We start from the raw sequence: 15,649 nt of genomic DNA, 5'->3' as shown, positions 1-15,649 counted from the left end.
ATTAGAAATTGTAGAGGAGGTTCTATGGTGACTTCTTGGATATGTTTTCAAAAAAAAAATCTCTTTGAAGTCTACTTCAAATTTTATTGCAATAAAGTATTTAGATTCATGGGGGGGGAGGGGTCTTCAATGCATATTTTTTCTTTAAAGCTCCAAGTTCATCAGTTATATCTATAACCCTAACTTTTTGAGCGCAACAAATACATAAAGAAGGAAATTATCTAGCTTTAAGATCATGGTGGATTTATTTCTAAAGGAAACATAAGTTTGCCTCTTATCAAAAGCCTGTAATTCACGAGTCTTAATATTTAGTTATGGCTTCTATCTGTGTTAACTTTGGCTGTGGAAAGGCTTTGTTCTTAGGTTCATTGTTGAAGTAAAATCTTGATTTCCAAAGTTTCTTCATTAATGGCCTTAACTAGAACACCAGACATTATGATACCCTGGCAACTGGAATAATTTATTTTCATCGCTTCTATATGTTTCATTCCTTTAAACAATTCCCAAGATATGTAAGTATGTTATTTTAATTTGATATTTGTTTTATTTGATAAATGATTCTGATATCTTTGTAACTTTGTTTTCCTAATAGTAAGAATAAAAACTCTTACTGCCATTTTAACACTCCTTCCCCTAGCAAATCATTATTATGCTGTGGTGTAAATTATGGTCATATTGCCTGGGGACAGAAAAAGTTTTGTTTGTGTGTTGAAGATTATACTTTTTATTAATGCTTCCTTAAACAGTATAAACAGAAACCAAAGCTAGTAGTATCCTCATTTTAATTTATTTGGGGTATAGACTAAGGTGGAATGTTTTTGAAATAACTACTCATGCCTATTTATTTATAGCTAAACTGCCAGAATGAAAGTGAAACTTGGATTTTACTTGGGTATATAAAAACTATTTTATACCTTTCCAAAGATGGACATTTGAATTTTTTTTTTTTTTTTTTTATTAAGCGCAGAAAATTATGTTAGGGGTAGCTAGATGGTGCAGTGGATAGAGCACCAGCCCTGAAGTCAGGAGGACCCGAGTTCAAAACCAGCCTCAGACACTTAATACTTCTAGCTGCATGACCCTGGGCAAGTCACTTAATCACAATTGCCTCAGCAAAAAAAAAAAAAAAATTATATATATATATAAACACACACACACACACACACACACACACATATATATATATATATATGTATATATATATATATATACACATGTATATGTAAATGAACTTTTATAATTGTCTCTTTTGTGCCAACAATACATTTTTAATTGTATTCTTTTAATAAAGCTAAGAATTGGTGAGTCTTCTTAAAACCATCCTTTTGTATAAGGAAAAAAAAGGTTTTCATAGTTATGTTTGACATTTATTTAAACATATTAGACCAATAAAGTTCATACAAAATTTAAAAGTTTTTGAGACTGATCCATATTTAAGAACATGTTGAACAATTATTTGCATTTTTGTTTTCTGAATGAGAGATATTCTAGGGTTAGAGCTAGAATAAACTATTTGCTTTTGTTCTCATAGTTAATTATGATATAATAGTCTTACACTTTTTTTGTTTGTGTGTTTTTTGGTGTGTGTGTGTGTTTTGTCTATAGGTGACAGGAGCATGCTGTCTCTTTTTGGCAGGGAAAGTGGAAGAAACTCCTAAAAAATGTAAAGATATTATCAAAACAGCTCGCAGCTTATTAAATGATGTACAGTTTGGTCAATTTGGAGATGATCCAAAGGTAAAGTTAACAAAACCTCCTTACCCTCCTACTCCTTAACCTTTCAATATTTAAAATTACGTTAGTGTCATTAATCCTTCCACTGACATTTACTGTACTTTTTAGTGCTTCAGGGGATAGTTTCTAAAGTTACTTTGATCAAAAAAATTAATTGAATGCCAGATTTTCTAATGATAATCCTCTTCAGTCTGTCATTCTTACCTAAGGTGATCACAATTCTGTCTATTCCTGGATCTGTATTGGACCCATTTTAGGTAATTTCCATAATTCCATTGAATTTCTCATTTGCAAATTAGCACCATATCAATTAAACCAACTTTCAGCCCTTTTTCCTGATCAGAATTGAAGCTTCTGTGACTGAGGATTTCGGTAATCAAAGAAACAGTTGTGTAAATAGAGGCCATCTTCAGTCTGCAACAGAAAGACCTACTAATCATCTTGAAGGAAATTTCCATTTTTTTTGTTGTTACATTTTAAGTTCCAAACTGTTTCTCTTCCTTCTTCTCACCCCTGTGAGCCACCATTTCTCTTTTACTTAAGGAACTGTCTATAAACCTCCTCTCCTGTCCTTTGCAAATTTTCTGCTTTTCTTCTAGTCTTGACTGTATTGGTTTTATTTGTACAAAACCTTTTTGACTTAATCTATTCAGAATTATTCCACATAGTGTTCTCTCTCTTATTTATTGATAAATTCTTCTCCTGTCTATAAGTCTGATAGTATGTTCCATACTCTAATTTTCTTATGGCATTTGCCTTTATATCTAGGTCATGCATCTATTTTGACCATATTTTGGTAAATGGTATAAGATGTTGATTTATGCCCAATTTTTCCCAGACTTTTTTCCAGTTTTCCCAACAATTCTTACCAGATAGTGAATTCTTATCCCCAAACTTAAATCTTTTCATTTGTGAAACACTAAGTTAATTACTATAATCATTTACTGTTGTATATTGTATGTCTCTTCTGTTCCACTGATCCACCAGATCTGGCCCTACTTGCATATTCTAAAGGATTAACTTAAAGGCCTTTTGCTAAAGGTTTTTACAACTAATTTTTAATTTTTAAAATTCATTTATAGAAGGAAAAGTGGTAAGGAAAATTTTTTTAATTTTTTATTTGTTTTCTTATTTGAGATAATCAGGAATAATTTTTCTTCTGAATCTACAGATAATTGCTAAAAACTAGAAATTTAATCAGTTAAACTGAGAGATCCCATAATGATTACTGACTACTCAAGGCGGAATTGAGATTTATCTCATTAATGACAAGGATCCTTCCTTCTGATTGAACTGTCAGACCAGATCAAGACTATCCAGTAGTCAAGACTGTCAATACTGACAAATGACAATCATAAATCTCTTGCCTAAGAGCATTATTAGGTGAAAAGTTACAGGACTTGGAAAATTCCTAGTTCTACCCCAGGTATTCACAGAGAAAAAGGATTGAGAGAGTAGGAAAGACTTCAGAATTTCTCTGCCCAGCCCTTGTTTTCAATTCCTGAATCACAGTGCCATGTTCAACAGAGAAATCGATGCATTCCAGAATTTTAACAGTTTGTCTTATTGATTATTCAGGAACAAGAGAGAGATAAAAAGACAAGGACACAGAATACTATCTTGTGTCTGCAAATTTTCTAGAAGGAATAGCAACTTTACGCATAAATCACCCTATGTAAATTTTACCCTGTACATGGCCTCAGGATTGGAAAATTCAATCTTGACCCAACCTATCTGTCCTTTAAAGTGATTATCATTTTGACATAAAAAGATCCAAAGATTTGTTGGTGGCTGCTGCTGCCAATCATACTTGTCATTACACAGAAACATTTTAATAATTGGTTTATTATATACTTGGGGCAGAGAACACAGCATACAAAAAATAATGGGCCTTGAGCCTCAGTTTCAGCAACTTTATATAGTTACATAAACAACACATATATAATGGGGTAAAGAGGTAAAAAGGAAGGTAGAGATATATACATCAAAGAGGAGCAGAAGGGGAAAATCATCAACTAAAATCATAAACGTAATAAAGATTAGGGATATAACTGGAATTTGAAACTAACCATTAACTGTGATTATAATTATGCCTAGTTATTTGACATGCTCATTTTAAGTAAATAAAGGTAGTGAAAGCTGAGTTCAATTCAATAACCAACTGATCGTCATCTCTAACCAGTTAATCACTGGAGCTAAAAGTTTGATGTCAAGCTAAAATCTTCATGCTCTAGCTATGGGTTTTTCTCACAAATGGTGGCAATAGAGGCAAACTAGAAAAATTCTTATACCAGTATATCAATATATTGAGGCAGAATTCATTGCTGTTTCTGGAGACAGAAACAAGAAATGTATAGTTGAATATCTTGGGTCCTTTCATCACCCAAAGGTGATTTTCAGAAATTGCAGCTGAGCCATAACTTTGCTATTGGGCTAACAAACTGCTGACAAAAGGTGATTCTCCTATAGGTAATCAAGTAGCATCAGATAATCAGATTAGGCAGTTCTTCTGTCACCCAGATTGACAGGAATCACTTGCAATTTAAATATAATTATATGATAAGACTTTATTCAGGCCTGAGGCACTCCCTGTTGTTGGCATATTGACTTAGAATTACAAATTAACATCTCTTATTTTTTACTTAGTTAAATATTTCTCAATTATATTTTAATCTACTCTGGGGAGTTGCTAAATTTGACATTACTAAGGGATTACTAAGAGGTGAGACATTTGGAAGTATATCCATTTTTAAGGGTCTTGTCTAGAGTTGAGTTTTACCCTTATGACCTAAGGTGAATCGATCTGACCTCTCTGCCTACTTCTTTTCATTAATGAAATGACAGTATGATGTTCTCACTAAACCATTAATACCTCACTAAGCATTTTGGATTTTATTTAAAACATAGGAAACTAGAAAGCACCCCAAAGGGATCAAAGAAAAAGTCTTATAGACGCATAAATATTTATAGCAGCTCTTTTCAGGGTAGCCCCACACTGAAAACCAAGAAACTGCTTCTCTTTGAGGAAATGGCTAAACAAATTATGGTATATTAATATAAAAGAATGTTATACCATAAGACAATAAAATGGATAGTTTCAGAGAAATTGGAAAGATCTTTATGAAATAATGATGTAAAACAAGGACAATTAATAATGGCAACATTATAGATCAGAAAATTTTTAGAACTCTTGATCAGTGTAATGTAAACTACAAATCCAATAAATTGTTGATTGTGTTCTACCTACTTCCATCAAGACTTAAAATGCAAAATAAGATGCTTGCATTTTGGGACATGACCAATGCTAGAATATGTTTTACTAGAGTATGAACACGAACACTTAGGTTTTCAGTTGTTGCTTTTAATTGTTCCCATGGTTGGGGAGAAGAGGAAAAATAAATGCTTATAAAAATAGAAATGGGTTTTTTAAAATCCAGTTTAAATGCTTTGAAATATGAGGACATTAGAAAACATAATAGTATCTTTTATAGTTAGCAGTGAGTTATTATGTATATTTTGAAAGTAATTAAGTTTCTTACTCTTAAGTTATTAATAAACAGAAATAGTCAACTTTAAAATTTGGATCCACTTTTGGATGAAGGATCATAATTTGAGTATACAATTGTATCAGGACAGTTTTAAGTGTAAAGAACATGACAAATGTGACTATTTTAGTTGTAGGACACTGGATACTTTGCCATTTAGAGGCAAAACATTACACCTGCTAACATTCATAACATAAAAAGTCAGACGCTATCATCTTGTAATTCTATCTAGTTTGCAGGTGTCTGAGGATAGATCAGAACACTTAGTAATAGGAGGCAGTTACTAAATTTAGAGGAATTTTGAAACCACTGGAAACAAGTGGTTACAAAGCAATAAAATAAAATCTTAGCATAACACTTTTATACTATTCAAATATTTTTGAAGTTAAAGTGGAAACTTGAAGTATGGGGCTTACGCTTTGAAAAAAATTAAATAAAAATATCAATCTAAAATGCATTTCCTTCTACCTATTAATGATGTATGAAAAAAAATAGAATCCATAGTGTAACTTAGCTTACAGATGTAACTCATCTGTGTTAAATTAGTGATTTCCTATACCTAGAAATAATGGCATTTATCTTATTTGAGGTATCTGAAAAATCTTTCCCATTTACATATATATGTATATGTGTATATATATATATATATACACATATATGTGAATATATAAAATGAGTGCTCAAGAAATATTTTCTTATTGACTGTTCATTATCTGAAACCCTTAGTTTTTCATTACTGTTAATGATAATAAATTCCAACAGATCATTTCTATAAAATAAGAAGATGAAATTAGAAACAAAACCATATATTACATAAGACAAAGCATTAGAGTGAATATTCACTCTAATGCTTTGTCTTATGTAATATATGGTCTTTCCTTATTTAAAAATATATTGTAGAGGCATGTTTTTATATAACATCATTTATAGCAATCTCAAAAGAGGTTAATTTTTTCATCGGTTACAATACTTTACTGTAGTGTAAATGCATGTACACTCAGACAGAGCAGCCTTACTTTTAGCACTATCCTTCCCCATTTGCTAACTTCATAGGTAAAATCACTTGATGGCAGTATCCCCTTGATGTGTCTATAGTTAAACTACATGTAGACCTACTCAATTAAGTTCTATGATGTCTAGTGAGGTCTTTATTTATGTAAACATATGTAGTACAAGAAATATTCCTTTTCTTGAAGAATTTGCAAGTTAAATAACTGATAAAATTGGACATTACCCAAAGCCAGCCAAAATAATTTTCAGACCAAAGTGCATACTTCCCAATTAATTATATCTATTTTTTTTCTTTTTTTGCTGAGGCAGTTGGGGTTAAATGACTTACCCAAGGTCAAACAGCTAGGAAAGGTTAAGTATCTGAGGTTAGATTTGAACTCAGATCCTCCTGACTTTAGGGCTGGTGCTCAATAATGGTATCTATTATCGAATTATGATGTTATTGCTGCTATAGATATCTTCTGGATGTTCCTCTCTTTCTCTTTCAAGGTGTTAAGTTAAAGGCATCTTAGGCCCCTTGGAATGCAATAATAATAATAATAATAAAAATTTCCTTTGTGTGATCCAAGAGGGAGGGTTGAAAGGAAAATGAGTTGTCAGTGGCTAGAGCATGGGTACTTGCATCTAATGCAAAAGTAAACTATGAAATTGATATAAATGTTAACAGGATCATAAATTTACAGCATTAAAAGACTTTAGAGGTTAGGTCATCTAATCCAATGCTTCATTTTATAGATGTGGATGTGAGGATTAGGGAGGTAAAATGACCTGCCTAAAATCAGTCAGATAGTGAATGGCAGAAATTAGATTGAAGCCATTTCCTGGGACTCCAAATTTAATCATTCCATTCTATTCTCACTGTGTATGTTTAAACGTTTTTTATGATTGTGGCCAGATGTTTTCACATTGTCTTTATTACCAAAAAGTTTCAATTGCAGAGGATAGATCTCTGATAAGAAAGAATAGCCTGTTCAAAATTGTAGTTATTTAATTTTCTAGCCCAGAAAAAAAAAAGCTAATTTATCCAGTATTTGTTTTTCCCTATCCAGTTCTTGAGGAGGCATATAAATTACATGTGGTCCTAATTCAGGTGTCAAAAGCATAACTAGAAATAAATAAATTGCTAAAATGTACCTGGAGCTTAATTATACCAGAGAGCTTAATTTTCAAACTGTATTGAAATGTGATTGTAAAGAGCATCACCTTTTTTATGTTTTCTGTCTTAGGAAGAAGTTATGGTTCTGGAGAGAATCTTATTACAGACCATAAAGTTTGATTTGCAAGTAGAACATCCCTACCAATTTCTCCTCAAATATGCCAAACAACTCAAAGGTAAAAGAGTCAGTGTTTTTGTTGAATAGAATTAAAATCCAAACCTGAGGACTTCATAGAGTTGATTGGATTAGCACTTGGCAGTCTTTCATTATCTTTCTCAGGTGGAAAAAAAAGAGAAAAACTTTATATTAGGAGTAATGAAAATGGGATATAGTAAAAAGAGTAATGGATTGGAATTAAGAAATCACTGTTATATTCTCAGCTTTGTCACTACCTGAACAACTGGACAAGTGACTTCCCCTTCTAGACTTCAATTTTCTTTTTTGTAAAATAGAGGTGATAATTTGGGTTGTAAGAATCAAATGGACTAATATGTATGAAATACTTTGTTCTGTAATAGGAATAGATCACATTAGATAGCACTCTACAGTTCATGGTTTTTCCTCACAACAGTCCTATGAAATGGGTATCTTTTTTTTTTTTTTTTCTTCTTTAATGTACTTGTGATTTCATTAGTGTGGGAATCCTCCATATTGTTTTAGAAAGTTGACTGGTGTGCTGAGAGATTAAATGACTTTCCTAGGGTACTTAGTCACTATTTGTCAGGGATGGGACTTGAATCCAGGTCTTTTTAACTTGGAGGCCAATTCTCTATTCACCATGCAATGCTGCTGCTTATATTCTACTTGAAAGTTTACAAAGGATTTTCCTCAAAATTATTGTTAAGTAAAGTCCATTCAAATCAATAACCATTTAGGTGCTTACTACATATAGGCACTGGACAGTGTTGGATAAGCAAAGGCAGGCACAAACAGTCCTTGCCCTCAACAAACTTACTTTCTAGTTGGGCAAATGATGTGCAAAACAATCATGTACATGCAAGACATAAAATAATTTGGAAGTAGTTTTAGAAGGAAGGCACTAACGAATGTTTGTGGCAGCCCTTTTTGTAGTGGCTAAAAACTGGAAACTGAATGGATGTCCATCAGTTGGAGAATGGCTGAATAAATTGTGGTATATGAATATTATGGAATATTACTGTTCTGTAAGAAATTACCAACAGGATAATTTCAGAAAGGCCTGGAGAGACTTACACGAACTGAGGCTGAGTGAAATGAGCAGGACCAGGAGATCATTATATACTTCAACAACAATACTATATGATGACCAGTTCTGATGGACCAGGCCATCCTCAGCAACGAGATCAACCAAATCATTTCTAATGGAGCAGTAATGAACTGAACTAGCTATGCCCAGAAAAAGAACTCTGGGAGATGACTAAAAACCATTACATTGAATTCCCAATCCCTATATTTATGCACACCTGCATTTTTGATTTCCTTCACAAGCTAATTGTACAATATTTCAGAGTCTGATTCTTTTTGTACAGCAAAATAACGTTTTGGTCATGTATACTTATTGTGTATCTAATTTATATTTTAATATATTTAACATCTACTGGTCATCCTGCCATCTAGGGGAGGGGGTGGGGGGGTAAGAGGTGAAAAATTGGAACAAGAGGTTTGGCAATTGTTAATGCTGTGAAGTTACCCATGCATATATCCTGTAAACAAAAGGCTATTAAATTAAAAAAAAAAAAAAAAAAAGAAGAAGAAGAAGGAAGGCACTAGCATTGAAGGAGCTCAAAAAATGCTTCTCAGAAAAGATGGTATGTGAGCTGAGACCTGAAGGCATCAAGGAAAACAAGATAGAGACAAATAGTAGAGCATCTCAAGCATGGGGTACACGTAGTTTAAAAAAAAAAAAAAGCAGAATCAGTAGATGGTAGAATGCTGCTAGATCATAGAAAATTTGGAGGAGAGTAGAATGTTAGAAGATTGGAAAGGTAGAGAGGCTCAGGTTGTGAAAATGGTCATAAAAATCGAACATTTTATATTTGATTTTGATAGGGAACCACTGAAATTTGCTGAGTAGTAATCATGAGACCTGTGCTTTAGGTAGATAATTTCATCTGGTAGACTAGAGGAGAGAGATAGTATTAGCCCCATATTATTTTTAATAGCCCCAACTAGAAAGTAAATTTGTTGAGGGCAGGGACTGTTTTTGCCTGCCTTTGCTTATCCAACACCGTCCAGTGCCTATACATAGTGAGCACCTAAATGCTTATTGATTTGAATGGACTATATTACTTAAAGATTATTTTGAGGAAAATCCTTTGTAAACTTTCAAGTAGAATATAAGCAGCAGCATTGCATGGTGAATAATATTTTAATTAAAAATAAGATAACTGAAACTTCTAGAAGACAGGCCTTTTAATTGGGAATCTTTTCTGCTGTATCATATAAATGAAATTTATTTTTGTTTGGTGATAATGCTAGAGATAAATTGTCTGCTTGTCTCCAAATATGACATGCTGCATAAATTTCCTGATAGTACCTTAAATTTGCAGAGGCTCTTATTTCTTTTATAAAATTTATTTGAGATTTTTGTAGTGGCAGGAAAATGGGAAAATATATTGTGATAATTATATTACATAAGTATATTAATCCTTCAAGTTGGTTTTTTTTTTTTTTTAATCAGTATGGTGGGAGGAAAAGATGAAAATATAAATAGGAATTGGTATTATTTCCATTTTTAATTATCCCTTGCCTATCTGGTAGGGATGTTTTGCTTTCTGTATATTTGTGTTCTCTATCTGAACAATATTTCACTTTCGTTAAGACATTCACTGATCTCTTAAGAGTTTTTAACCCATATTTTTGTTAATTTATTCCTTTTCTTAGGTGATAAAAACAAAATTCAAAAATTGGTTCAAATGGCATGGACATTTGTAAATGACAGGTAAATTTTTACCAATGTAATGAACATATGATATATAGTGTTATAAGTGTTTAATAATTGGTTTAAATAATTCATGTCATTTAGAACTGCATATTTAAGAACTCTTACCAATTCATTTACATAAAGAGTATCTTGCAGAAGGATCATTCTTGATAGTAGTTTTAGAACAAGGATTGTTAATTTGGCTTCCATGAAACCAGGGGGTCCATAATAACAGATAGGTTGAAAATTCATATTAGAACTATGCAAGGTTAAACAACATTTTTTAAAATGTCAGCTCTATTTTATTATAATTTCTGGAAGAAGTATATTGACAAAACTTAGGAAGCTAAAGGGCAACTCTAAAATCAAGAGTTTTTTTTTTTTCTCATCTCACTTTCTGTGATTTGTGCATTTTACTTATCTTGATTTTAAATTACTTTACTAAGACAACATGGATTCTACCTCTTCTGTAGTGATGGAAGACTCGTTTCTATATTATTGCATATGCTATCAGACATAGTTCATGTATTGCTTGGTTTGGGAGAACTTTTTTCCGTTTTTTACTTTTTATTCAAGAACTTATTCATTGGGTGGGTGATGGATCAGGGTTACATTTGGAAATGAATGCAATGTAAAAACAGTTTATTGATAAAAATAATATAAAATTTTAAAAACGTAAATGAATTTAATTGCCTCTTAAGTGGTTATATAAGTTTTATCACTTCCTATAGACTTTGGATATAATTATGTGACTAAATGCATTTAAAAATAGTTTTATTTCTTTATTATTCTAGCTTGTGTACTACCTTATCACTACAATGGGAACCTGAGATCATAGCAGTAGCAGTCATGTACTTGGCAGGTCGTTTATGCAAATTTGAAATACAGGAGTGGACATCAAAACCAATGTACAGGAGATGGTGGGAACAGTTTGTTCAAGATGTACCTGTTGATGTACTAGAAGGTACTGTAAACTTGGCCATATTTATTAGTAGTCTCAGTCAAATTTGACAAAATCTGCCTTTTAAAAGGCTTAAGTTGAATTAGTCAGCCTTATTTTCATCTCATTTCTTTCTGTCTTTTCTGAAATATACGCATACACAGCACACACATATATCTATGAACTTCAGAGGAAGCTAGAACTAGATAATATTAGAACTGGAAGATAACTTTAATTTTTAACTCAATTTCCTCATTTTCCAGATGAGATCCAAAAAGGTTCTTTCCCTCTGTTCATGGACAGTGATATGTGGAGTTGAGAAAAAAAATGAAATCCATAATTTTAAAAGGCACTTGAAGGGGAAATGGTATCGATTTTTTTTTATTTGAAATATCAATTTATGATGAACTTAATCTTTTCATTTTATTAAGACATTTGCCATCAGATCCTGGATCTCTATTCCCAAGGGAAACAGCAGATGCCTCATCATACTCCTCATCAGTTGCAGCAACCACCATCTCTTCAGTCAACACCTCAAGTGCCCTCAGTACAACAGTCCCAGCAATCTCAAAGTTCTGAACAGTCACAGCCACAACAGAAAGAATCCCAGCAGACAGTACAGCAGCAGCAGCAGCAGCAGCAAGCACAACAATCTAAGAAACCGTCTCCTCAGCCTAGCCCTCCTAGGCAGGTTAAACGATCAGTGGTAAGTTCTTCTGCTTTCCTATTCCCCCAAAATCATCTTTGTTGCCATTTTAATTTTTAATGGACACTTAAAATGGTGGTAACAGTCTTAAAATCATCATTTTAATGTTAATTTAGAGACTAATGGGCGAGTAGTTATTAGGCATAGACTTAAGAATTGTTAGGGATCAGTTCTGATGGATCAGGCCATCCTCAGCAACGAGATCAACCAAATCATTTCTAATGGAGCAGTAATGAACTGAACTAGATATGCCCAGAAAAAGAACTCTGGGAGATGACTAAAAACCATTACATTGAATTCCCAATCCCTATATTTATGCACACCTGCATTTTTGATTTCCTTCACAAGCTAATTGTACAATATTTCAGAGTCTGATTCTTTTTCTACAGCAAAATAACGTTTTGGTCAGGTATACTTATTGTGTATCTAATTTATATTTTAATATAATTAACATCTACTGGTCATCCTGCCATCTAGGGAAGGGGGTGGGGGGGGGTAAGAGGTGAAAAATTGGAACAAGAGGTTTGGCAATTGTTAATGCTGTAAAGTTACCCATGTATATATCCTGTAAATAAAAGGCTATTAAATAAAAAAAAATAAATAAATAAAATAAAAAATAAAAAAATAAAAAGAATTGTTAGGGATCTTAAAAGCTAATTAGTCCATCCCACTCATTTTATAGATGCATAAATTGAAGTCCAGAAAGGTGAGGTAATTTACCCAGGGTCACACACACAGTGACAGAGGCAGAACTGGAACCCAAATTCTAGAGCCAGGGTTCCTTCCATGTAAGAGTGCCTCACCATTTAAAATTCACTCAGGTTTCCAGACTCAGATAGACTACTTTGTAGGATATAGACTGATGTAAATGAAAAACCATTTAAAAACGTAAATGAATTTAATTGCCTCTTAAGTGGTTATACAAGTTTTATCACTTCCTATAGACTTTGGATATAGTTATGTGACTAATTGCATAGAAACTCTTTAAGAAATCCAGAAGGGAGAAAAAACCAAGATGAGCATTTATTTTATGAAAGAGATGATTGCTAAAAATTATCATAAGAATAAGCCATTCCTATTAACTCATCCATCTCTTTTGAGAATTTCCAGATTGGGGGAGCAAATTTAAGCTATATAATATTTTATATTTGTATTCCAGCAAGCTATTTAAGTCACTTATAGTGACCTTGAGGATAAAAAGGAAAAAATGTAATTGAATGCTTAAACCTTCTGCTTGAATAATGATACCAAACTTACCACATGACAGAGCACTCTATATTATTCAAAAAGAAATTCTCTACTCTCAAGTAATATCCTTTGTTCCTGTTCAACAGGTATTTTGTTACTAAGGACTTTGACTTAATTCAAAAAAGGGAAACCTTTTCATACCCCAAGGAATATGAAAAATGGAAAGGATCTTATAATCCACCTTATTACTATAAAAGAAACTAATTTTTCTCTTTTTATGATAATTACCATTTTTGTTTCTTCTGTAATGCTTAGGATAATATCTTATTTAGTTCAAACATTTATTGAAGGTGGGGAAGGAAGGGAATAAGAATAATACTTTACTATGTGACAGGAACTGTGCAAAGCATTTTTAAAACATTATTTCATCATATCCTCACAACATTCCTAGGAGGTAGATACTGTTATCCCCATTTTACAATTGAGGAAACTGAGGCAAATATACTAAATGATCCAGGGTTACACGGATATTAAGTGTCTGAAGCTGGATTTGAATTTAAGACTTCCTGACTCTTGAGCCCAGTGCACTATCCACTGTACCATCTAACCTCAAATTTAATTTTAATCAACTAAGTGATTAAATATTCCAGAGGCATTCTTATCAGATTTTTAAATGACATGAAACTGGACAAAAAGCCATGTAGGCCAAAAATTATAGGATAAAATAAAATGAAATTTTCTCCATTTTTATCTGGATTTTATTATAGTTAATCCTTTCATTGATTCAGTTAGCAATTTATTCATGCCTACCCATCCTATTTGACTTTTTGATCATGCCTTCTGTAAGTTCTCACCTACTAAGCAGTACACCTTTTTCCCCACATTCTCTTGATGTTTTAAAGATAACTAGTGAAGCATGTGAACTGTCCATTAGTTATCCATCCTTTAATATTTGACACAGCTCGTGAAATTTAACAAGGATAAATGAAAAGTCATGAATTTTTTTATTTCACGGAAAACAAAAATTACAAATAAAGAGAAGGAAACTCAGTATGCCAAGTATTGTTAGTTGACCTTTGGCGTGAAAGTGTGAAGAGGTGGATAGAAACATCAAGCAATCATAGTATATATGAATAGAAACACTATCCAGATCAAAGAAAGTAAGCCGCATGATATTATTTTCTGTATTTGTCATAATATGTCTAGAGAATTATATACTTAATAGGTACTTTTGAGGTTTTGATTGCTATCTTCAAATATTTTTAAGAGCTCTCACTTCTCTGTAGTTCTGGAAACTAGAGCTAGAAAAGCATTGCGTGGTAGACTTTGGCTCAGTTTAAGAAATTTGAACAGTTTACTTTAACTGTTTGATACAGTAGTATGTTTTTCATTAGGATCAGGATGTTCAAGGGCAATATAAATGAAGATCTGTCAGATGTTTCACAGAATTTCATAGTTAGAAGAGACCCCAGAGGCTGTCTCATCTAACCAAAAGTTGAATAGTATCTACTTAATATTCATCATAACTGGTTATCTGGCTTTTGCTGAAATATTCTTATGTGTAAGATTGATAGTAAGTTATAGTAATAATAACAATAAGATTGTTGAAGCAAAAAATAAATTTTCACAATTTAATCATAGATACATTAAATTATAAAAGTTGAAGGGACTCTAGTTTTGATGTAGTCCAGCCCTATAATTTTCTGTGTGGTAATAGACCTTGGATCACTTAAAATCAGGTCTTGCCCACTTCAGTTTTTCATTCTGAAAATAACTACCCCAAAATTGGCATGTCTAATGAGACATATTTACTAAAACCTTATTTTTATGTCTGCATTTCCCATTGTATCTCCTCTTTTCTCTGAGACACTCCCAAAGAGTGTTCCTTATAACAAAAAATTGAGAGGAAAAAAGCAGCTCACCAAAACTAACCAGCATGTCAGGAGTTTGACATTATTTTCAGGACTCCTTATCCTTTGTCCTTCATCTTTCTACAGGGAAATCTCTTCTTTGAAATTAGACTCATATGTTTGTAGTTTTTTAGTTTCCCTTTAAGATTTTGGGGAAAAAATGTAATATGACAACTGTTTTCCATGGCTATTTTAGAGATTAAAATGTTCCAACACCAATCCTTTTAGAGGTTATAATACAGGGAAGGGGGAAAAAAAGATTTCGCAGGTGGTACTCATCATGTTTCTACTGTATAGGTGATGTGCATATGATCAGATTTACTGAATTTATAAAACTAGAGAAATTGACAACTCAAAATTTTCACATTTTTGTGGCTAGTTTTAAGTAATTATTTTCCCCTGTTACTTGTAGAGGTACTTCTGAATTGGGGGGAAGAGTGAATTAAATAATTCCTTTTATATAATATTGTGTTATTTATTAAGTGCTTTATTCAATGCAGTCTTGTGAGAACATTTGCAAGTATTAGCCCTATTTTACAGATGAGAAAAGTGAAGC

General features: G+C 32.4%; 1 protein-coding gene across 5 annotated transcripts in view; it reads left to right on the top strand.

Annotated features, from left to right (window-relative positions):
- Window positions 1-15,649, top strand: part of CCNK (cyclin K) — a 35,897-nt gene that overhangs the window by 8,230 nt on the left and 12,018 nt on the right. For all 5 annotated transcript variants that reach the window (XM_023504448.2, XM_012550468.3, XM_012550479.3 and 2 more), the window contains exons 3-8: window positions 431-512; window positions 1,606-1,737; window positions 7,517-7,622; window positions 10,310-10,367; window positions 11,144-11,313; window positions 11,721-11,995. In XM_023504448.2, the coding sequence (XP_023360216.1) occupies window positions 431-512; window positions 1,606-1,737; window positions 7,517-7,622; window positions 10,310-10,367; window positions 11,144-11,313; window positions 11,721-11,995 (823 nt within the window). The remainder of the gene's footprint in view (window positions 1-430; window positions 513-1,605; window positions 1,738-7,516; window positions 7,623-10,309; window positions 10,368-11,143; window positions 11,314-11,720; window positions 11,996-15,649) is intronic.

The sequence above is a fragment of the Sarcophilus harrisii genome, chromosome 2, assembly GCF_902635505.1.
Source record: "Sarcophilus harrisii chromosome 2, mSarHar1.11, whole genome shotgun sequence".
Classification (NCBI taxonomy): Eukaryota; Metazoa; Chordata; class Mammalia; order Dasyuromorphia; family Dasyuridae; genus Sarcophilus; species Sarcophilus harrisii.
Note: the sequence above shows the minus strand (reverse complement) of the source record. Positions and strands in the feature narration are given on the sequence as shown.